The 24,820-nt window shown below is 38.8% G+C and overlaps 1 protein-coding gene across 1 annotated transcript in view; it reads left to right on the top strand.

The window, feature by feature from the left end:
* The window catches only part of Scel (sciellin), a 63,498-nt gene extending 41,427 nt beyond the window's left edge, over window positions 1-22,071 (top strand). The window contains exons 12-18 of the mRNA XM_045146024.1: window positions 5,652-5,714; window positions 7,373-7,436; window positions 8,273-8,360; window positions 10,121-10,192; window positions 15,802-15,876; window positions 18,008-18,116; window positions 22,042-22,071. Of these exons, the coding sequence (XP_045001959.1) occupies window positions 5,652-5,714; window positions 7,373-7,436; window positions 8,273-8,360; window positions 10,121-10,192; window positions 15,802-15,876; window positions 18,008-18,060 (415 nt within the window). The 3' untranslated portion in view covers window positions 18,061-18,116; window positions 22,042-22,071. The remainder of the gene's footprint in view (window positions 1-5,651; window positions 5,715-7,372; window positions 7,437-8,272; window positions 8,361-10,120; window positions 10,193-15,801; window positions 15,877-18,007; window positions 18,117-22,041) is intronic.
* Window positions 22,072-24,820: the final 2,749 nt, after the last annotated feature.

Genomic DNA, 24,820 nt, shown 5'->3' with positions numbered 1-24,820 from the left:
CTCTAAACAGTGACAAATCTCCAAGTTTGATAATTCTAACCAGCAACAAGTCTCTGGAGTTCCAATTTCACCCCTCCAACCAGGCTACTTACAGTCCTGGAAAACTTCATCCTGAGTGGCAGCTCTCCTTAGCAGCCATCTCCTGGCATCTCCACTGGGAGTCCACTGCAGCCAATGGTCCAGCCTCATGGCTCCATTGGGTCTCTATTCAGGCATTCAGGCCCCTTCAAAAGACTGCATTTTTTCTGTTGTCTCAATTCAGGTCAGCTGGCCCAAAACCAATGGTTGTAATCTCTCATACAATTGCAGCTGAACAGGCAGAAGTTTGGCCCAAATATTTCATTTTTTCTGTGCCATATCCCTCTGCTCACATCAATCTGTTTCTACACAAAGCAACCCTGCACAAGTTTTCAGGACACAGGAATAACAGCAAGCCTCTCACAAAACTGGTTCTAGTCCAGTCCAGGCAAAGCTCTTTCTCATCCTTACAAGCCAAACCTTACCATGCATAGTTCTTAATTCATTCAGGTCTTTCAACTCTGACCAGAATAATCCATTGTGTTGTACTTACAGCACTGCAAGGCATCACTTAGGCCCAAGTTTAAAACCCTTCCATGTTCCTCTTGAAAATCAAACCACCACAAATGGCTTAATAGTTAAAGCACTTACCTGAAAAGCCAAAGGACCCAGGTTCGGTTCCCCAGTACTCCCCAAAAAGCCAGATGTACAAGGTGGCACAAGTGTCTGGAGTTCATTTGCAATGGCTAGAGGCCCTGGAGAGCCCATTCTCTCTATCTGCCTCTTTCTCATCTCTTAAGTTAACTAATTAAAATTGATATTGGGACTGGGGAGATGGCTTATGAATCATGCACTTGCCATGAGATAGTGAGTGTCTGAGTTTGGATGCCAAAGCCCAGTAAAAAGACTGATGCTGAAATATGTGTAACAACAGCATGCCTATGGCAGAGAGGAGGCAGAGTCAGGAGAATTTCCTGGAAGCCTGTAGACCAGCTATCCTGGCAAAAGAAATGTTGAACAAAAAGAGAACCTAGGGCTGGAGAGATGGCGTGGTGGTTAATGCACATGCGTGTGAAGCCTAAGGACCCAAGTCGATTCCCCAGGACCCACGTGAGCCAGATGAACATTGTGGCATATACATCTACAGGTTGTTTGCAATGGCTGGAGGCCCTTGTATGCCCATTCTGTCCCTCTTTCCCCTGTCCATTTCTCTGTCAAATAAATAAAGGGAAAAAATTAAAAAATGGAAAGAAGAGACCCCGCCCCCAATAAGGTGAAAGGTGAGGACTGACATCCAAGGTTGTCCTCTGACCTATGCATGTATACCATGGCATATGCATCTTCTGCAACCCTAACTTATATTGCAAATCTTTTGGTATGTGTATGTGAGTATGTGTGTTTATATGTGTGTGACTGAGGGCATGTGCAGAGGGCAACTTCCAGTGTTGGCCTTTTCTTTCCACATTGTTTGAGGCAGGGTCTGTCACTGGTCATTTCTGCCTTCATCAGACTAGGGTCCCAGGCCCACAAGCTTCCAGGCAGCTCTCCTGTCCTTGCCTCCCTTTTGACTCTCCAGTGTTCTGAGACTGCAGATGCGGACACTGCCATGTCCATCTTTATGTGGGTTTTGGGGGAATTCAAACTCAGGTGCTCAGGTGCTGATGCTTGCAGGGCGAATGCTTGATTTATTGAGCCATCTCCCAAGGCCTAAATTAAGCATCTAATAGCCCACTCATCCATACTTGAGATGTGGTACTATTTCATAAAATAGAAAAAAAATCTGTGAAGTCACTAATAATGTAATTTACTTGCTGATTTGCTTTATTTTGGGGCTACCCTTTTTGGAGGCATAGATAGACTCCATTTTTGAGTTATTTACTATAGTTGTTGGATTCATGAGATTCTGGCTTCTTATTTTTGAGGCTTAAAGTCATTCTTTTTTATATAAAATGCGGGAGACCTCTAATATATGAACATATTAAAAAGTGGTCATGGGCTGGAGAGATGGCTTAGTGGTTAAGCGCTTGCCTGTGGAGCCTAAGGACCCCGGTTTGAGGCTTGATCCCCCAGGACCCACGTCAGCCAGATGCACAAGGGGGCGCACATATCTGGAGTTCGTTTGCAGTGGTTGGAGGTCCTGGCACACCCATTCTCTCCCTCTCTCTCTCTCTCTCTCTCTCTCTCTGTCACTCTCAAGTAAATAAATAAAAATTTAAAAATTATTTAAAAAAAAAGTGGTCGTATTCCCATCTGGTTATCCTCTTATGTCCACTCTCCCCTGTCCTCATTCCCCTGAGGGTCTCTTTAGGGAGGTATTGCTAATCTCTGCAGAGTCAGGGGAGGTTTGGAGAGAAGGAAGTAGGAAGGGATTAGAGGAGACATGCATGTAGTGGGACAGAATTGAAAACATTCCTTTTGGTTTGTTTGTTTTTGTATTTTGAGGTAGGGTCTACTCCAGACTGAGAAGGAATTCACTATGTAGTCTCAGGCTGGCCTAGAACTTACAATGATCCTCCTATCTCTGCCTTCTAAGAGCTATTATTAAAGGCATGTGGTACCACACTCATTCTTTTTTCTTTTTTTTTTTAAGATTCATTTTTATTTTTAAAATTTATTTATTAGAGACAGAGAGAAAAGGAAAGAGAGATAGAGAGTAAGAATGGGTGTGCCAGTGCCTCTAGCCACTGCAAATGAACTCCAGATTCATGCGCCACCATGTGCATCTGGATCGTGTGGGACCTGGAGAATCGAACATGAGTCCTAAGGCTTCCTAGGCATGTGTCTTAAAAGCTAAGCCATCTCCCCAGCCCCACACTCATTCTTTATACTCCCTCAAAAGTACAGGTAGCCCAAAGAGCTTGAGAGGTTTAGGTACATCAAAAACATCAACTTGCAACAGTCACACACAGAATGTTCCAGAAGAATTAGGTGTCCACCATCAGGCTAAGAAACTAAATGTAACCCCATTAAGTAGGTAGAAATCTCTCTCTCTCTCTCTCTCTCTGTGTGTGTGTGTGTGTGTGTGTGTGTTTAAGGTGGCTCTAATAAAGTACCTAGAACAGATTGCTTAAACAGACATTCTCTCACAGTTGTAGAGGTTAGAAATCTATGACCAACTTAGTTATCAGTGGAGTTGTTTCTTGCGCAAGAAAAGATGAGAAGTTTCTTCTAGGATGCTCTCTTAGCTTACAGGTGCGTCTTCAACTTGTATCTTCTCATATTCATGGAACACTTATGTTTTCAGGCTATTTTCATGTTGTAATTAAAGCTACCAGCTTCCTTGTGAGTAGCATTCAGGGCCTCCAATGTTCTCAGTGGAGAGAGAATACCGTTCTGGGACAGAATTCTGATTCTCCAAGATTCACATATCCTGTGAGCTTTTACCATTTACTACTGCCAGTCATAATAGCAATAGCTGGATGTACCCGGGGAACTGAATTAGTAAAATATTGTGAAACTCAAAGTAATTTTATACTGTTTTCCTCAAGTATTTGCTAAAGTTTGTCACAAGTTTAAGCGAATAATACTTAATGGCATTAGCTGCTAAGATGGTATTGTGGCCTTTGATGTCAAGAAGGTGGCTCCAGGAATTAGTGAAAACCATCAAGGTTTAGGAAAATTCAAAGCTGCCTGTCACCATTTCTAAATTTACAGAGCTGGCCTCACACAGTTTTGACTGTTATAGTTGAGGAATTAAGTTTTGAAATTTATATTTAGATTACAAAATCAAATGATTTTGATATTTCTGGATTATTGAAACATTGTTTCTACAATATATTAATTAGCATATAATTTTTGAGATAGAGTCTCACTCTAGCTTAGGCTGACCTGGAATTTACTTTGTAGTCTCAGGTTGGCCTTGAACTCATGGTGCTGGGATTAAAGATGTCTGTCACCATATTTTTATTGTAACTGATATTAAGAAGCAATTTACCCATTTTTTTTTTTACATTTTCAAAAGTATGCAGATAGTATTTTAAGTGACAGGCTTAAGAATGACTATGGAATACTGCCAAATTTTCATATTTTATCAATTACTGATGGTTTGCATATTATGTAAAAAGTATTCAATCTCAGCCTACATAGAGATGAGTATATTTTATAGAATTTTATATCTTTATCAACATTAGTTTTGTGAGTGAGAGTCCATATACTGCTCTATGGATAGTAACCTTATTTAAGTCCAACATTTTAGAGGATGAGAAGGGAGAATTTTAGGAGCTGGCATCAATGCCAAAGGTTTTAATTAGGACAGAAATGAAAATTAAAAAGTACTCCTCAAAACTATGGAATCAAGACTATCACTTCTGCACCATTACACTACCATTATCCATTTATCTGTCCTCACTTTACCCACAACTGTAGTCCTTTTGCCACAGATCACATTTTTCTCCCCAACATATTGCAAGCATGATTATTAGTAACTTTGTTTAGGAAAAGAAGCTGATGAAGTTGACCAATGCCTGGGAGGAAGTGAGAGAGGAGACGGACTTTAATTCTGACACCTACACAATGTTTTTATCAGTGGGGTTTATGACAATGGCTTTTCCAAACTTACAAAAACATTTTACAACAACAATAAGGCCTTTTTAATATTATGCCAAACATATAAATAGCATAAAACTTTCCAGAAAACCTTGAAGATCATGAAACACTGTCAAACTCTTGAGGTAGCATGGGATTTAAGAATCTAATCACTCCATTTATCCTTCCCTTTATGAATTTCTTACTCAAATGTTGGCTGAGTTGTGATGTGCCTCTGATCCTAACAGCCTCACTGAAGTCTCCAGGTAAACATTCCATAGTTGAGTTTTACTGGACAGGTGGTTCGGCCTCACATCTTAATCTTCCATAACTTATTTAGTTTGTCTGGGAAAATTCACTTAGTCTTTCCAGCCCCAGCTACTGTCCTGTAGGATTTTGAGATCTGAATGAGATAACCTTTGTGAAAATATACAATGCTTTCGGACATAGTCAGTACTGATTAAATGTTAACCGTATATGAATAGAAATCACTGATGTCTTTTCAGACTGGATTTCTGAACTTTCCAAAAGTTAGGCTTTTTACTTTCCTCTTATATAATCTACAGTTTTGAAAAAAACTGATGCTGTAGATCTAACCCAGGGCCTTTTACATGCTAGTCAAGCATCTATGCTTTATTTTATACCTCAGATGTACTTTCATATTTGGTCCAAAAGCTATATGGATCAAAAAGATCAATTCTGGGGCTGGAGAGATGGCTTAACGGTTAAGCACTTGCCTGTGAAGCCTAAGGACCCCGGTTCGAGGCTGGATTCCCCAGGACCCATGTTAGCCAGATGCACAAGGGGGCGCATGCGTCTGGAGTTCATTTGCAGTGGCTGAGGCCCTGGCATGCCCATTCTTTCTCTCTCTCTCTCTGCCTCTTTCTCTCTGTCTGTTGCTCTCAAATAAATAAATAAATAAAAATAACAACAAAAAAATTTAAAAAAAGATTAATTCTGATTTTCAATGCCCCCAAACTTTTATAAACAAAAAAATGGCTGTATAAGAGATACATTGATTTTTATCTCTCATTATATTTCCTCATTTCCTAAAATTGTGTTCCAACCAAATCACAAACACACACATGTATATTTTTTTTTCCCTTTAGAGACCAAGACCCAGAAAAATTAACTGACATGCATTCTTATGTGACTATAAATAAAAATGGGAGGTAAGGTTAATGGCAATTTACTTTCTTTCTTATTAATTCCACAGTCACTTGAGTAGATAGTATATTAGCAGAAGACTTTTAGGGATTAGAATTGCATTGTGGCATTTATATTTAAATAGTATCCAGATGCAAAATGTTACACTATTGAAAGTTTAATAGCTTAGATAGGAAACGAATTGTTAGCATTCTACGAATGTTAGCATTTCTTAGTCCTGGTGTTCTAGTCCTTGGTGTAAAATGTGTCATGGAAACCTAAAGCCATTTACTTGGGCTGTGAGGATTTAGTTTTCTCTTGCTGTTGCTTGATAAGTTTTTAGCTGTGCAGAAAGGACTGTGGGAATCTGGTCCTTGGATATCTCATACTAAAGAAAAAAAAAAAAGCACAATTCCTCAACATAAAATAGGACCTAATTTTGAAGCTTCTTTATACAACCGATTAAAAAAGCTTAAAAACCTGCTTTAATACTTTGTTTTGCAAAATGGTAGTATAAGATACAAGCTGTAGTTTATTACTATTCAAGCTACTTAAGTTAGGTAGGAATTGATAACTTTTCCTTGGTTAACAATGAATGTTTCCCCCTACATATTAAGAACTTTAAAAATAGTAGATTTTATTTTATTTATTGGTGAGAGTGGTAGGGATAGTGAGTGAGAGAAAGGGGAGGAATGGGCGCACCAAGGCCTCCAGCCACTGCGAGTAAACTCCAGGCACATGTGCCGCCTTGTGTATCTGGCATGACATGGGTAATGAGGAATCAAACCTGAGTCCTTTGGCTTTCCAGACAAGTGCTGTACCTGGTAAGCCATTTCCCCAGCCCCGATTCCATTTCTTTTTAAACCTTCCCAAGGTGCTTCTGCCTTTTCCATTAGTTTTCTGTGAGTATAAAAGAACTAGCATTGCTAATATTTTTCTGCAGAGAGTGAAAAGCTGGCTCACCTTCCCCATAGCATCTGCAAAAGGGTCTTTAATCTAATAGCTTATGTTTTTACAGTTCTACAAGCTGCACCTGTCTTTGTTGTATCCAGAGAAATTCTTTGGTAGTATGAGGGAAGATACATTTCCAGGACCTGCTTATCCTGGAAACACATCGTCTGTTTTGAGATGACTTCCAATTATCCAACTTCATTCATATATAAATCACCAACGCTAAAAATAATCTGAGTAAATGACTAAATATAATTAAGGAACTTCTCATTTTATTTGATTTGAGAGGTGCTCTAGTTTCAGCTCATGAAATGGGGTTTTATGGAAGGGATAACAAAGGACACCAATGATTGTAATTTCAGCACATGAGGGAATACCATTTAGTCTCTAACATTACTGTTTGGAAATTCTTCCCCTCTTCATTTTTGCAGGGGAGGGAGATGTGGCATTTTTGAGGCGGGGCTAGACTAGGTTGATCTGGAAGTCATTCTGTGGCTCAGGCTGACTTCACAATCATCTTTCTACACCAGTGCTGGTGTTCGAGACATGTACCATCACACCCAGATATTTTTCTCTTCTGCTTGTGAATTTGGCACACTGGTGACTATTTTTTTAGTTTGTAATGCTGAGGACAATATAAATGCATCTCAGTTTCACAGATAGCCTTTGCTATTTGAAACTATGTATTTTACAAATTATATTTTATGTTATAAACTACATGATTTGAATCTAGGTACTTATTTAATGGTGTTTGGGTTTCAAATGAGAGCCTCATGAATCCTAGGCAAGAACTTAGTGTGAGTAGTTTTCAATAATTCCTACCTACACTTATTATCCTAGAGTGGCAGATTCTAATAATCATGTTAGAAAGCCTTTTGTTAGCATCAATTCTACCTTTGCACTATTTAACAGATTTGAAATATATGCCTTAAAGCAAGAAGTTTTTGTATGTCAGAAATGATACCTGAATAGGTATTTTCATCTTTATGAGCTGGAGAAAAGGAACAAGCAGCCAGTTTGAGAATGGCAAGGGCCTGGTTAAGATCTAAACTCTCCTGTAGGTTTTCATGTCTTGTCTGTGTCAAAGTTTACCAATGTAGAGGATGAAAAGTGGCTAAAATTTTCAGTATTCTTTCATTGAGAATGTCTTCTGTTCCATGGAAATGTGAAACATAGTGACATTTTTAGATTAGCAGAAATCTAGGTCAGTCTTCAAAGTACTGTCTTCCATTAAAGCAAAAATGGGACCTGGAATGTCTCAAAAATCAACCCCTGGATAATTTTCATTTAGTTGATAAAGCCTCATCTATGTTGTGCATAGAAGTTGTCTAAAAGGGCACTGCTGCCATGAGGACATTTGAGGAACCTATTTCCAGTGGTTTCTATCCGTCATTAAAGTGCATTCTTTCTCAGCATTAAATATTGTGAACCATGCCTGTGAATTCATTTTAAAAGTAAGACAATGGTTCCCATGCAGGCAATAAAGCGATTTATGCATTCTGTGTGTATCTGTGCAGAAACTAGGCAGATGTAAGGGGAAAAAGTCTAGTGAGTAAAACTTTAATAAAACGATAAATCTTATGAGGGTCTCGATTTTAAGTGGCAAATGCATATGTTTGTTCTCTCAGGCTAGATGACCAAGTCAATGGATCTTCTAATGCTCGGCACAATGAGTCCACAGGAACCTCTGTCTATTCTTATGAAGTCAGGAACAGCCTCAGGTACCACAGGCAATTGTAAAGTCAAAGACTAGCCCTCTGGGTTTCTTTTGTCTGTTTGTTTTTTAAGTCCCACATCCATATTGACCTCTCTTTTTATTATTAGTTATATACACAGTGTTCTGTGTCTATCTCCTTCACCTTCGTGCTGGTGCCAGGTTTTCCAAGAAAGCAGCACTCTTGCTCATTTCTCCAATTCCTCTATGGTTTCAGCTGGGGCCCTGGTGAGGTGCGATGGGCTGATTCTCTCCTCAGAATCTGCATCCATCTGAAAAAGAGAAGCAAATTCTCCAATGGAGAGTGATGTCAGCACTAGACAAATGGGATAACCATTCTTATTTTAGAGAGAATTTAATAGATGTAGGCCCTCTTGTAGCCCATGACTGGTGGGAATTTGATAATGGAGAGTGGGTTCATTTTTGGATCTGGTTCTGACTTGTTTCCCAGAACCAGCTATGGATTTTGTTCCACTGGGAAGATCTGTTAGCTAAATCAAGAGCAGTTGGTTTCCCATCATGGCTGTGTGCCACTATTGCACTCGAGTGAGCATCATGTCAGGCTGTTTGCTGCTGAGTAGCTTAGACCATGAGTTGCTTGGACAGATGTTGGTCATTTTTCCCCAGTCACTCATGTAGCACCTTCTGGCAGTAGAAGAGTTAACTGTCTGGGGACTGACTCTCTTCCAGATTCCAGCCAGGTCTCTCCATGTTCCGTATCAATAGCATATGGTGTCTTTGGCAGTAGGGTCTTACCACTAACCTTTGGTGTTGACCCCTTTTGAAATATAGACATTTTAAATTTTATCTGAAATTATGTGAATAGCCTTCCACCCAAGTGTTATTCAGTTAATAGCTCAGCTATTGTTGGGGCATATAGATAGGAAAATATAAACTTTGGCTGTGTCTTTAAAAGTCCGCCATTGTAAGTGCCATGATTGTGATATTGATCTTCACATTCTTCAGCTAGATCTGAATTAAATAAGATGTTCTCTCATGATAGCCAATTAACCTTTCATTTAGGGTATCTGGAGACATTTATTGCTAAGAAATATGAATGGGACCCCAGGGATATAGACATTAAAATTCATTATTCAAGATGTTTAAAATAGTTTTTATAATCTAAGATAAATTTACAGAGTGTCCAATTTTCATAAAAATAACCCAAAAGTCAGGCAACATGGATGAAGTTAGGGGAGACCTGACAATTTTTAGGAGTTTTCATATTTTCATTTTAATATTTACAGTTTAAGTCAGGCATGGTGGAGCATGCCTTTAATCCCAGCACTTGGAAAGCAGAGTTAGGAGAATTACCATGAGTTGGAGGCTACCCTGAGACTATGTAGTGACTTGCAGGTCAGCCTGAGCTACAGTGAGACTCTACCTTGAAATCCAAAATAATAATAATAATAATGGTTTAGAAGGAATATACAAAATTTCTTCTTGTATTAAATTGGGAAATAGCTTTGTATAAATAATCTCTTTCTTTTTATGTCCTTCCTACCTCCTTCCCTCCCTCCCTCCCCCTCTCTCTCTCTCTCTCTCTCTCTCTCTCTCTCTTTCTTTCTTCTTTCTTTCTTTCTTTCCTTCTTGCAGGGTCTCACTCCAGCCCAGATAATCTGGAACTCACTCTGTAGTTCCAGGCTGGCCTTCAACTCATGGTGATTCTCCTACCTCTGCCTCCCAAGTTCTAGTATTAAAGGTGAATGTCAGCACACCCAGCTATAAATAATCTTTCAACATTAAGTAAAATGTTTTCTATTTCAGCTCCAACCATGGGACTGGGCATGCAGGATCCAAGGACACTGTTGTCTACACAAGGACATATGTGGAGAATAGGTACTGGAAACATATTTCAAATACTTTGTTTCATTTTATAGTTGTGAAAACCAGTCTACTTGACAATGAAGATTAACCATCACTTGCCAGTTTGACAACCAAAACCATAAGTTTTTAAGCATAATGTTCTATATTTGGTCATTGTGGCCATAGCCATCCCATTGTGTAAAATGCATTCCACTCTTCTGGAAGATTTCTCAAAGTCTTAACCATTCTAACACTATGCACAAGCCCAAACTGCAAAGTTTCTTCTAAGACTCAAGGCAAACTCTTGTTTGTGAAAATCAGAAAAACAAGTTACGTAACACTGAATGAACATTCCATGTCAAATGGGATGAATGGGGGCATAGCAAGTAAAAACAGGAGCAAAGCAAGACTGAAGTCTTGGCATCCAACCACCAAATCCTACAGCTCTAGGTCTGTTATCTGGGGCTCTTACTGGCATTTTTTCTGGGCTCCCCAAAGCCTTAGGTAGTCCCACCCCTCAGTTCCGCTGCCTGTAGGACACTCTTTTGGGATGACTCCATTCTGTGCCTGCAGCTTTCTTCAACAGACAGGCGTGGTGGAGCATGCCTTCAATCCCAGCACTTGGGAAGCAGAAGCCTCCCCAACATCCAGAACTCTCCATTCTTACTTAGACTTCATCCTCATAGCTTCATGCAATGGCCTCTAGGGTGTCCTTGTAGGGAGTCTAAGCCTGATGCATCCACACTGCTCAGCCTCAGCAGCTTTCTGGAACTTTGCCACAAGCTTCCATGACTCTGTAGCTCTTGCATTTTGTATGCCTTTGCTGTGTGGTCAATACTACCAAGTTCTGCTGTTAGTTTGAGATGCCGCCTGGCCTCCTTGTACAGTCGTGTCTGTGAACCCTGGTGGCTGAAACTGGGAAAATGCTTTTTTAACAGGTTGTTTTCTGATGAGGAACCCTTCCCACAGTGTATCCAGTTCACTCTTTCCCCTTTAGTATGACTGCATTTTCGCAAGCTGGAGCCTTCTATAGGGTCTTACCCTCAAGATGCCTTTCCTACTGTCTCAGTGTTAATGGGTGTGAGGCTTCTTCTTAATGGTTACTAAGCTCCCTATTAACAATTATAGCAGTGCTTTCCACACCTGCCTTGTTTGCAACTTCAAACTCACTCAAGCTCTTTTTCTTGCAGAAATGTACATTTTTCATATCTCCCCATTCTCTCCTGATGTAGTTCTCACAAAAAAAGTAAGCGGTGATCATGTCACAGCCTGGAGCCATGCTGTTTCAAAATTCCCTCTTACTCAAAGTATTAGGGCTCAGGCAGAATGCAGCCATATTATTTATCAGAACATAACATGAAAGATATCTAGCCCAGTTGCCAATAGAGTCCTTGTTTTCCTTTGAAACTTCATGAACACAATCTCCACTGTCTGCATTTTTATCAGTATTATGGTCTTCGAAGCTCCCACTAGAATGTCACATTAAGCTCTGCCAATAGCATGTTAGGCCATCAATACTACAGAGCTCTATTTTTTCCCCCTTCCCACAAACCAGTTCCAAAGTCCTATAAACAAAATGCTCACGTTTATTGTAGCAAAGCCCCACTCCTTTATACCATTTTTTTATTAATTACTTTCCTTGTTGATATGTTCAAATAACAGACAGGGAGAGTAACATGAGAAAAAAAAGGAGTTATTTTGGCTCATGGTTTAAGCAGGTATAGTCCTTCATGGTGAGGAAGGTGTGGGAGGTAGTAACATGTACCTATAAACCCTCATGTTTGGGCAGATCAGGAAGCAGAGAGTGGAGAATGTTGGTGTTCAGCTGTTTTTCTCCCTTTTCCCTTTTTAATCAGTCTGAGACTCCACATCACTGGATGGAACCACCCACATTTAGGGTAGATGTTTCTCCTCAGTTAATCCTATCTGAAAGCACCCTCACAGACACGTCTAGAGGTGTGTCTCCTAGGTAATTCTAAATCCATTCAAGTTGAGAATGATTCATAACATCACAATGTTTAATAAGAGATATGATCATTTTTGGATATGCTTTTTTATTCAAAAAGAAAATTGTTTATGACTATATTAAGGTTGTTGTATGAAATCTTTTCCTTGGAGAGACTTTGAATACACAGATGTCATCTCAGATTGCAGACCAAAGCATGATTGCATTAAAACCAGTTTTTGTGAACCAATGAGTTTATTGGGGTTACTTAAAGGGCAGGATGAGGGATTGCTTAAGGGATCGTGGGTGATTCAAAGGCACCACCAGAAACCTACCCTAGCCTAGGTGACGACTCAGGGAAGCTACATTTCTGGAGCATGCTGCATGACTTGGAGGCAGCTTGACTTGTAGGGCAGTCTCTCCACCAGCAGTTGTTTACCCTTTATATGTCCTCAAGGGGTAATTAAAAAGTTTAAGAAAGTGCTACACAACAGTGATCAGAATCTGTCTCGTCCACGGTCATTTATTGCTCCCATATCCTTAGAGAATGGTCGTGTAACAAACTTTTAAGTTTCAGCTCTCCCAGACTGACTTCCTGACTCCTTCTTCCCTCCTCCTTCCATGAGGGAATATTTTCATTTGGAATAATTTGCTATACAACAACATTCTATACATATAATACTTGTAAGGTTTACAATAGCCATTGGATGGACTGAACATTTTCAATAACATATGAATAAACATTAGGATTGTTATTTGAAAGTTCTTATCTAAACTTATATGAGTATTTGGTTATAACAAGGTATATAAAATCATACAATTTTATCATACTAAGTTGAAGCCTTGCTAACTTAATGGCTCTCTCTGTTGTCTGCTTCTAATGTGAAGTAGAAGATATAACTTAGAGTACATCTTCTCTGGACAAAATTACATGAAGTTGATATTTCATAAACTCTTTTGCTTACTGTGATAGATTCTGAGAAAAATCAAAGTCAGTCAAAGTCAGAGATTCACAATTCATTCAGTTTCCAAGTAGTATACAAATAAGAACTGGTATAATTTTAGGAAACTATAATAGCATGATATACAAATGTAGATATATGTGTCATGTGTAAATTCATTTCAAAAATGCCCAAAACAAAGTATTCGGGAGGGTCTTCAGTGTGCAGGGTACCCTGACAGTAAACTGAAAACATAGCTGGAGGTAAGCAGTCTCCTAAAAAGACCCTTCAAACTCATGTGTGACTTTTACATACATACAACTTCCAAATTGATTTTTCTCTCCATCCAATTCTTACTTTGTGGTAGGTTCATGAAAGTAACCCTCCTATCTTTTAGTTAAACCAAAAGGTAAAATAACAGAATAAATTTTGAAATAGCAAATAGTCTTTAAATCTAAAAGAAATTAACTAGGTAAGTAGCATCAAAATAATATTATAGTAAAGAAAAGATACCTACATTTTCCAAACACAATAAAAATGACTTGTGTGTATGTGTGTGTGTGTGTGTGTGTGTGTGTGTGTGTGTGTGTGTGTTCTGTGCTACACAGTAATCTCTCAGACACAGTGCCAGTCCTGTGGGATATTATACCAAAGCATCGTGTTTTCTAAAGAAATGTCTCATGAGAATTCATGCTAGCTAACTACAATAGTGATTTTTAAAAAATTATTAGGCATACTCCACTATACATTATGCTCTAGATTTTTGATTTATCAGATAGATGAATAAAAGAATATTAGCTTGATTCATGGAAGTGCAGAAACTAAAACGTACTTGAATTATTTAACTATACTAACTATCGATTATTTTGTAAAACTACCATACATCAGTAGCTATGTATATAAATATCATACACACGTAGAGCAGTAATTCTAAAAGTGTGGTTTCTGGGCTAGCACCATCACTGTCAGCTGAAAACATGTTAGCAATGAAAATTTTCTGGCCCCTCCCTAGTCCTGCTAAATCAGAAACTCTGCAAGTGGGACACTGGCAAAATCTATTTCAACCAACTCATCATATGCTGATGTACACTCAGGCGTGAGAATCATGGCCATAAAAGATAATGTGGTGGCATATCAGGCCAGTAGTTCTTAGGGAAGACTATGTCTGAAAAGACTCGTTTGCCTCTGAACCTTTGCCTAACAAGAATAGTGATATGCCTCAATCCTCCCTAGCTTTCTTAAGTCTACGCTGACAGAGTCCCTAGAAATGGGGTCAGGGATGAGTCCTTGGTTGAGTTCTTGTTTACTATTTCCTAACCATACAACCCTGGAAAAGTTACTCTTTTTTATTTACGTGTGTGTGCGTGTGTGTGTGTGATACGTGTCTGTTTCTACGTATGTGGATACATGTGTGTGCATGTGTTAGGCTAGAGGTTGACATCAGGTGTATTCTACAACTGCTTTCTACTTTATGTTTTTAAGACAGTGTCTCTCACTGAACATGGATCTCTTAACCTCACCAATTAGGCTAGACTAGATAAGAGTAAGCTCCAGGGATCCTCTGCCTTAGCCTTTTCAGCATGGGGATTACAGGAGCCCCTGGCACTTATGTGAGTTCTGCGACTGGAACTCAGGTCCTCATAACTGCACAGCAAGCATTTTACTGATGGAACCACCTCTGCACCTCAACACAGTTAATCTTTAAGCCTCAGTGTCATCAGCAATAGTATGATGAAATGTGAGTCATGCCTAAATATGTGTGAACTTGTATTTGTCTCCAGCACAGAGTGACACTTATAAGCTGCAACAGCTTACCCAGTTGAAAATGGAAGACTTTTAGAAATTATACTTCTTTTGCTTTCATTTTAAGTTACTCTTTCTAGTATATTTTTAAGTAAGAATAAGAAATTCCAGAGTTTTCCTCAAAATGTTTGGGTCCATATTTCTCCCTGTGAATGGTGTGTGTGCATGTGTGTGCATGTGTGTGCTGGCCTATATCTATCCCTTATTTATGGTAGGTCGCACATAGATTTAGCTAGTTAATTTAAAAACATTTTAATTAATTATTTTTTTGTAGGACTTGGAATTGAACCTAGTGCTTCTTACATGCTATGCAGACCCTTTTCCACTGAGCTCCATCTCAGCCCTGTTTTCACTTTTATTGGGAAGCAAGGTCTTGCTAACTTGCCTAGATAGGCAATGAACTCCTTTGTATCTCAAGTATATCTTGAACTTGTATACCTCCGGCTTTAGCCTTCCAAGCAGATGGAATTAGATTCCTGTGCCACCAGTTCCAGCTGGCCTTATTTTGCTAGATGAGAGGAGAACAAGTATGCACTTTATGAAAAATTCTTAGTTTGTTACTTGCCTGCATTCATTTCTAAGTTTCTCACACTATTATGTGTTGTTTGATGCTTTGTCAACTTGGTGGTTCTTTTGCTTCAGGACATCTACTGTTTAAAAGAATGAAAGAAGGGCTGGAGAGATGGCTTAGTTGTTAAGGCACTTTCCTGCAAAGCCAAAGGACCCAGGTTCAATTCCCCAGGACTCCCATGGATAAATTTTAAAAAAATCTTTAAGAGAATGAAAGGTGTCAGTACATCATCCTAGTTCACAATGTCATCACCATTATTCTCATTTTAATAACAATGCCAATAGTGTGAGAGAATGTGTTTTTTACCTTTATGTGGTTATTTACATCAATACTAAGAAAAAATAACCAGATTCTCCCCATATCTCTATGCATTTCTTTTCAGTAAATCTTCAAAAGATAGATATCAAGAAACTATATCAGGAAAGTATATACCAACAGTTTACTCAACTTCAGATAGGTGAGTACGTCTGTAAAGTACATGCATGTGTACGCACAAGCACACATACACGCTTATATGTTCATGTGTCGTATTTGCACTGTTCTTCCCTCTGGAGATGGTTCTGATGCTGTTACATATGTGCATGAAGACAACAAAGTGACTAGTTCATTTCAACGTAGGTCTCACAGAACTTTGGGACTACACTGCCTCCATTAAAGTCACTGGCATTTGATCTACATCCAGGAGTTTGCATCCCAAACAGTCAGCTTTCCTTCTTGCGCATCAGGTTCTGCTTTTGGTGCACAATATTCCAGAGCCCTCTTTCAGGCTGTCTTCCAGGCTATCCCTTTTGTTGGTGGTGATTCCCAGGAGTTCTCTGTCTGGCACAGTCTGCAAGTAACTAGACATCACTCTTTCCCAAAGCCAGTTGTTTGGATGCACTGCTTTAAGCCATTCTGGACCCAGCTTCGCTCTCATGAGTGGGGTTAGGATGAGTGTGAATGTAGTGTTGAACTAGCTCTCACTCCAGGCTTTGGCTGCTGGGGAGCCTGGTGGCTGTTTCCTGTTCCATGGGGTTCCTAGGGGATGCTCAGAAGACAGCCGGCTACAGGTTTTGGTGGAGAAAGGGAAAAATGTTAGAATTTTTACTCAACTGCTGGAAACAAGCTGTAATAAAAATGCCTGCTCTTCCTCTGGTGGACATATGACTGAGAGTAAGGATGCCCCTTAATTTTAGGTACACCCTCAGCTTCTAGCATGGTGTTTGGCACCTAACAGACACTCAGTAAGTGAACTGTGAAAACATGAGCCCATGTCCCATGGGCTAAAGGAAATGTGAGTGGAGCAGGCACCAAAGTCCTGGTGATATTTTATTTCCTCGGCTTCCCCAGTAGAGAAAAGCTCATTAGAGGAGAACGTAGCTCCTCTCTTTGTATTTCTAGCCCCTAGATCAGACCCCGTGAAATGGAATGATGACATAGGGCTCTTTTTGTCTACTCTTAATTTTAATTGGAGAATTTCAGCTTGTGTGTCTATAGACAACTAATAGGGAAATAATTGTTAGGTATCTATGTGCAGCTAGAATCAATTGAAATTATATTTCTACACACACACACTTGTATATATGTGTGTAATGTATGCATATATATGTGTATGAATGTATGTATGCATGCATGTATGGAAGAATGTATAATCTGCCTTTATATATCTTCTAATATTATATATAAAGTCTTCTAATTTGAATGACTGAAAGCATAAAACCAGAGAAGATTTTTCTACCCTAATTCCTTTCCCCTCTCACTATTTTCCCTATACCTCCCATCTTGTGTTTTTTTGCTTGTACATCCCCATACATACACAAACAGAGAAAGAAACATGGGAGATGTGGGTATGACTAGCTCATTGCACAGAACTTGGGGACCACCCTACCTCCACTAAAATTACTGGCACTGGCACTTTGACAGCAGCAGCTCACCTATTCTTCAGTGCCTCACAGTCCTTTACTATAAAGTGATGCCAATGGTCATAATACTGACTCCTGAGAGATGTTGTGAAAACAATAAATGAGTTTCTACAAGTAAAGAACATGGGAAATGCACTGCTTGCCTCGAGCATTATACAAGTATTGGCTATCTTTATTTCACCACTCAATTATGTATACATTAATGTAAATATCCTGACTCTTAACATGAGGCCTAGAGAAATATTTAGTTGACTCTGGACCCAAAGGGATTTTTCATTTACAAGTTTATAAACATACCTTTGAATGGATATTTAGTTTTAGCCTATTGAATGTTTTAGAGTTAAAAGGTTGCATTAATCTGCAGCATGAGTTTCATATGTTTTCTGTTAAGTGATTTATGTAAATTAATAATTAAAAACTCTCTTCGGCCTTCATATACTTTGAATTAATTCAACCGAGAAACTGGACGTGTTTGTCCTTTGTAGATATCCTTTCTTTGATATTATTTTGAGGTAACTAGAGAATCAATTGTTATGAAGATGAGTAATTTTAAGCTTTTATAATGTTAGTAAAATTTCCTAAAGTACCATCAAAATTAATATATTTTCCTTTAACTTTATAGGGAGTAGATCTGTCTTTGTATGATGGCAAATTTACAGGTATTTTTAATTTATCATGTCTTGCCAGGTCTGTCATTGAAAGAGATATGTGCACTTACTGCCGCAAACCCTTGGGTGTAGAAACCAAAATGATTTTAGATGAATTACAAATTTGTTGTCACTCTACTTGCTTTAAGGTAAACATTTTTACTTTACTTTGCTCAATAAAAGGTTGTACGATGACAAGAAAAAAATTATTAAAATGCATAGGATGAAGCTAATTTTTTTAAAAACTCCATAAACCACATTAATAAATGCTACTTATGTATCTTTCAATGTTCTGTTTTGTAGCCAAAACCTCAATTGTTTGTAATTACTATCTTGGTTGTAGGGTTAAAGTTAATTACAGATGCACCTATTCACTCACCCTAGGGATTTAAGTCTGTGAAAAGGATAAACACTTCTTCTTTTCAAAGTTTTTGTAACATTTTAATAAATAATGCATTACATAAAATTTATAATGAAGTCACAAATGGAAAATAAACTGTTGAGAAGAAAGTTAGTAGCTCTTTCATTGTTGCATTATTACTCAGGTTTCACAGCAATGAGGTGTGGGTCCACATAGCTCTTGCTGTGATTACATGAGCTGGTGTGTATGAAGGTGTGAGTTCTAGCTATGTCAATAGTTATGGTTACATGACTTGGCACAGTCACTTGAACTACTTTGGCCTCCTTACCTTGAAAATGATGCAGTTGCCTAGACCAGTGGTTTTAACTCTGTCTGTATGTTACAATCAACTAGGTTTAATAAGGACAAAAATTCAAGTTATCAGGGCCAGTACCAAATAAGCCAATAATTCAGAGATTATTTTTTTGACAGTGGTACTTTATATAGCTCTATGGTTGTACTAGTATGTTGTCTGTTTGAGAATCATTTGTCTAAACCCTAGTGCTTTCTAGTGCTGGCATTCCATTGTTGATGTAAGTTATCTCATCCGGTCAAGTAGACATACAGCTTTGTCAGCTGACTGCTTGTCCCTCAGTCACCTTCAGATAGCAACAGGTAATAATTAGAAATGTAAACCACATATCCAGTATAGGTTTATAAGAATGTAACCTAAAAACTGAATAATTCTTTGATCATAAGAACATGAAATTACGTCTAGTTATAAAATATAATTAAATGAAGAAGATAATACTTTCAATTTATTGTTCAGCAGACCTAAACAAAGAACAGTCTCTTGATTATGGCTTTTTTAAACAGGAATACTTTTCTTTTTTTTTTTAATTTAATTTATTAGTTTTCTTTTCAGCAAATACAGGCAGTTTGGTACCATTGTTTAGGCTCATCTATGATCTACCCCCTCCCATTGGACCCTCCTTGTTGATGTAAATGGGTCGTGCATTGTGGAGTTAGCCCACAGTTATTGGTATGATAAATGTCTCTGCAAATCATGACCCAACATGTTACTCTGACATTCTTTCCTCCCCCTCTTCCGCAAAATTTCCCTGAGCCATGTTGGGTTCATTTTTGGTCTGCTTCAGTGCTGAGGTGTTGGGGGCCTCTGAGGCTCTGGCTCTCTGATTTGGTAGGAGTTGATTTTTCTCTGCGTTGGTCTCCTTCCCCTTTGTGCTGGTATCCAGTTCACAGGAAAACATCACCCTTGCTTGTTTCGCCAATTGTCCTTAGTTTCAGTTGGGCCCCTTTTGAGGTATGTTGTGGCAGCTCTCTCCTTAGGATCTGCATCTATCTGAAAAAGAGAAGCAGATTCTCCAACGGAGAGTAAGTTAGCACCCGGAAAATTGAGATAACAATTACTTTTTTGATAGAGAGTTTGATAGGTGTAGGCCCTCTTGTACCCCATGATTGATGGTAGCTTGATATTGGAGAGTGGGCTTGTGTTTGGGTATGGTTCTGACTTGTTTCCCAGCTCCAGCTATGGGTCTAGTACCACTGAGGTGATCAGTTAAAATCAAGAGCAGTTGGTTCCCCACCATGGCTGTGTGATACTATTGCACTTGTGTGGGCATCACATCAGGTTATGTGTTGCTAATTAGGTTAGACAATGAGTTGCTTGGACAGATCTTGGTCATTTCCCCCACTGGCCCATGTAGCACCTTCTGGCACTAGACACGCTGACTGTCTGGGGACTGACTCTCTCCTGGCTTCCAGCCATGCCATTCCATTTTACATGTCAGCTGCATACGGAGTCTTCAGCAATAGGGTCTTACCACTGGCCTTTGGTGGGTCATCAAGTACTCTGTCAGAAGTCTCATTGTTTTGGGAAACCTTGTAGGTTTCTCTGATCAAAAGCTCATTGTGGATGGTAGCCCCAAGCTGGAAGTGGGGGTTACAGGTCAGTGCCCACTAAGAAATTGGAGAAAAACATAACTAATATACAAGAGTTAGAGAGGAGAGAGATAGAGGGGAGAGGGAGGGAGGGAAGATGTAGAAGATTTAGGTTAGTCTTGATCCCTACCCTCTCTAGTGTCTTGTGGTTCAGGTGTTTCCTGTAAGGGTCTAGTGAAGGTTCAGCCATTTGGTCTGTCTTTTAGGAAGTAGAATTTTATGGTACCATTGCCGTTTGGGTTCAGATTACTGCTTTCCACCCTTTGATGCCCTCCCCGCCCTCCCCATCCATCCTATTGTCTAGTCCATGAGGTGCTTGCTTGGTATGTAGGGTATCTTGGGTAGATTCAGGTTAGGTGTTGCAGATGAGTGAGACTATGTGTCGATTTTTTTTCTGTGATTGGTAAGTTCGCTGAGAATGATCTGTTCCAGGTTCAACCATTTTTCCTCAAATTTCTTTGTGTCGTTTTTTCTTACTGCTGTATAGAATTCCATTGTGTAGATATACCACATCTTTGTTATCCATTCTTCTAATGATGGACATCTGGGTTGATTCCAGCTTTTAGCTATTACGAATTGAGCTGCTACAAACATGGTTGAGCAAATCTCTCTGGCCTGTGGTTTGAAGGTTTTAGGGTAGATCATTTATTGAATTTTAAATGATTTATTTCCATTCTCACTGTGATTAGAGGATACGACAGTTGGCCAATCAGCAGCAAACTGTTCTTTTACAGAGGCCAACCCTTCCTTGCTTCTATAACCAACAGAACTTAGATAATTTTTTTCTTCTAAACCCTGTAAGATCAGCCATTTGTTTTGCTCTATAGATTTTAACTGGATAGCACATCTCTTTTTCAGGGAAGCCAGTGGTATAAGTTCATGTTCTTTTAAAAAGTATTTTATTTATTTACTTAAGAGAGAAAGAATGTGTGTGTGTGTGTGTGTGTGTGTGTGTGTGTGTGTGTGTGTGACAGAGAGAGAGAGAGAGAGAGAGAGAGAGAGAGAGAGAGAGAGAGAGAAGGAGAGAGAGAAAGAGAGGGAGAGAGGCAGATAGAAAAGAATGGGTAGGGCTGGAGAGATGACTTAGTGGATAAGGCACTTGGCTATAAAACTAAAGGATCTTGGTTTGATTCCCCCGGACCCACATAATAAGATGCACAAGGTGGAACATGTGTCTGGAGTTCGTTGGCAGTGGCCCTGGCATGCCCATTCTCTCTCTCTCTCCCTCTTTCCCTCTCTCAAATAAATAAATAAAAAAAATTTTTTTTTAAAAAAAGAAAAAATGAATGGGTGCACCAGGGCTTCCAGCCACTACAAATGAACTCCAGATAAATGTTCTACCTTGTTCAACTAGCTTTACATGCGTACTGGGGAATTAAACCTGGGTCTTTAGGCTTTACAGGCAAGTGTCTTAACCACCAAGCCATCTCTCCAGCCTGAGTGCATGTTATTGTTTGATTCATTGGTCATCCTGTCCATGACATCACAAATTTTTAAAAATTTGTATTTGCTTAATTGTGAGCTTAGAAAGCTTCAGTAGTATATGCACCTTGAAATGTACCTGCATGGTAGAAAGATGCAGAGGGAATGTATATGAACAGTTCAGCAATTTAGCCTATGGCTATTAGGCAAGGGTACTTCCAGTGTCCTTGCAGATTCTCTTAAGTCTGCATGTTCCTAGAAAAGATAGTCTTAGAAGAACTAAAAAGGTGTTTCTATCACCATCCTCATGAGAATCTAGACTTAATCTGTAATATAAACTTCTTCTTTAGTGTGAAATATGCAAACGACCTCTGGAAAATCTACAGGCAGGTGACAGCATTTGGATTTACAGACAGACAATACACTGTGAGCCTTGCTATGCTAAAGTAATGGGTAAGTGCCGCAGCTGGGCAGTAATTACTATTTTTACTAACATTACTAATTTTACTAACTTTAGTGAGCAGTTAATACCACTGAAAACAGTGTATGTCAGTTAAGTAAGATTCTGTTAGTTATCTTTTGTGAAGAGCTAAGCAGTAGAGAGTTAAACTGTGATAGTATTTTTATTTAATAGTATAGAATGTCAACACTTGTATTTTCTTTTGATATAAAGCAAGACATCGATGCAACTAAGCAAAAGGCCAATTATTTTAGAAAAATTCCAGTTTTTTAATTTTATTTTTTAATTTTATTTATTTATTTGAGGGAAGGAGAGAAAGAGAGAGAGAGAGAGGAGAGAAAGGGAGAGAAAATTGGCATGCCAGAACCTCTAGCCATGACAAACAAACTCTAGATACATGCGCCACCTTGCACATCTTGCTTATGTGGGTCCTGGGGAGTTGAATGTGGGTCCTTTGACCTTACAGGCAATTGCCTTAACTGCTAATCCATCTCTCCATCTCAATTCCAGTTTTTGAATAAAAATTAATTTTCTATGATAAAATGATTTTTAAATTGAAATCCATTTCTGTGAATGGCCTTTTGTACTCGAATATACTTTTTTAGAAAAAAATTAAATATTTTATTTTTCTTTATTTCTTTGAGAGAGAGAGAGAGAGAGAGAGAGAGAGAGAGAGAGAGAGAGAGAGAGAGATTGAGAGAGAGAATGGGTGTGCCAGGGCCTCTAACCACTGCAAATGAACTGCAGATGCATGTGCCTCCTTGTTCATCTGGCTTATGTGGGTCCTGGGGAATGGAACCTTGGTTCTTTGGCTTTGCAGGCAAGTGCCTTAACCACTAAGCAATCTTTCCAGCCCCTTGAATATACTTCTTAATGTAATTTGGCTATTATAATAAAATGCTTTTTAATGTTAGTTTTAAATGAAAAAGAGTTAATTTATATAATCTTATATTAAATATAGAATCTAGCACATCTAAGGTATTTTTTAACAATTAAAAATCAGGGTTGGAGAGATGGCTTAGCGGTTAAGCGCTTGCCTGTGAAGCCTAAGGACCCCGGTTCGAGGCTCGGCTCCCCAGGTCCCACGTTAGCCAGATGCACGAGGGGGCGCACGCATCTGGAGTTCGTTTGCAGAGGCTGGAAGCCCTGGCACGCCCATTCTCTCTCTCTCTCTCCCTCTATCTGTCTTTCTCTCTGTGTCTGTCGCTCTCAAATAAATAAATTAAAAAAAAAATTTAAAAAATCAAATATTACTATAATTTAGTTTTAATTAGTATCCATCATGAGAGAAGGAAATATTATAGGCATGTATTTTTAAATAAATATGAAGTTTAAAAACTGATTTAAAACATGTACAAAGTGCATAATAAAGTCCTATAAGACTTGAGTGATTGTTTAAAAGAAGAGCATATACAACTTATTTTTGGATTCAATGGCAAGTGGATAAAAGAATCAAACTGATTGAGGGTTAGTAGCACTGTGAAAGAACCTTTTTCCCTCCTGCTTTCTTAGTTTAGAGAATGAAATATCATTTGCAATTCCTACAGAGGATCCAAAATCTGGAAATTACTGACAAGTGTGTGTGAGCTTAATGAGCTACTGGGTGGCTACATCAGGAAGGCACTCTGAAAAATATTCAGAAGCCCACGTTCCATCAGGCTGTAGAATCAATTACAAGAATAAGCCTAATTATATTCAGATCTTGCTTTCTATTTTCTGCTCTCTCTAGATACTTCTCATCCTTGCTTTTCTTTCCAGTTTTGCAACCTTATCTGATCCAATATGACATCATGGTTCTCAGTGTGCAGGTGGTAGTTCTGACACTTTTCATCTCTGTTGAGTCCACGACAGTGTAAAGATTGTGCTTACAAAACAGCTCAGAAATCTTGAACCTTCCTTCTTCCCTAGGTGCACTCCATGGGTATTGTGATTTTTCCATACTTGGAAGTTGACAGGACGCTATTCTCATGCATTTTCTAAGTATGCATGCCTCGCTGGCATCCAGTATATCATGTATGACCAGAAACCACAATGAAGGCTTCAGGAGCAGAAGGAAATGTGGAATGCCTCATCTGCTTTTGTCTGCTGGCTGGAAGATTGCTTTTAGAATTTTAGTTGTGGGCTTATTTTCATATTGGATTTTATTATATCTAATCATCTTTTTAATTATTTTTTCAGCAAAGTGGATTCAATAAGGCTGGCACATAAAAATGAAGATGAGAAACATTCATTAAGGAGCTGAAGTTGTGTTTTAAGAATATGTAATCTAGAAGAGTTTATTGAAGATCACTTGTATAAAATTAATAATTTTGCTGCTACAAAACTAATCTAATTACTTTGAATGATGACATACGCATAAAAAAAGAACCATCTGGTATCTGGCAAGATTTAATGATTTAAAAATTCACTTCATTCCAGTCACCAACATCAAAAGAACAATGTGCCAGCCCTCACCAGGGCCCTCCCTGTTCATTATTTGACTGGCCATCTTTGTTTCCATTATAACAAAGTTTCTCAGTTTCTCACCTCTGTTCCCCTAAGAAGTTGATTCTTGTGCATTACTGATATCCTGACCAATAAGCAAATGGAAGCCAGAAATGCTTCCTTTTCTGTGAAAGAAATGCTGGTAGAAAATTTTTGTAAAGTTTTGCAAAAAATCTGTCTACATT

Source organism: Jaculus jaculus, chromosome 3, assembly GCF_020740685.1.
Source record: "Jaculus jaculus isolate mJacJac1 chromosome 3, mJacJac1.mat.Y.cur, whole genome shotgun sequence".
Classification (NCBI taxonomy): Eukaryota; Metazoa; Chordata; class Mammalia; order Rodentia; family Dipodidae; genus Jaculus; species Jaculus jaculus.
Note: the sequence above shows the minus strand (reverse complement) of the source record. Positions and strands in the feature narration are given on the sequence as shown.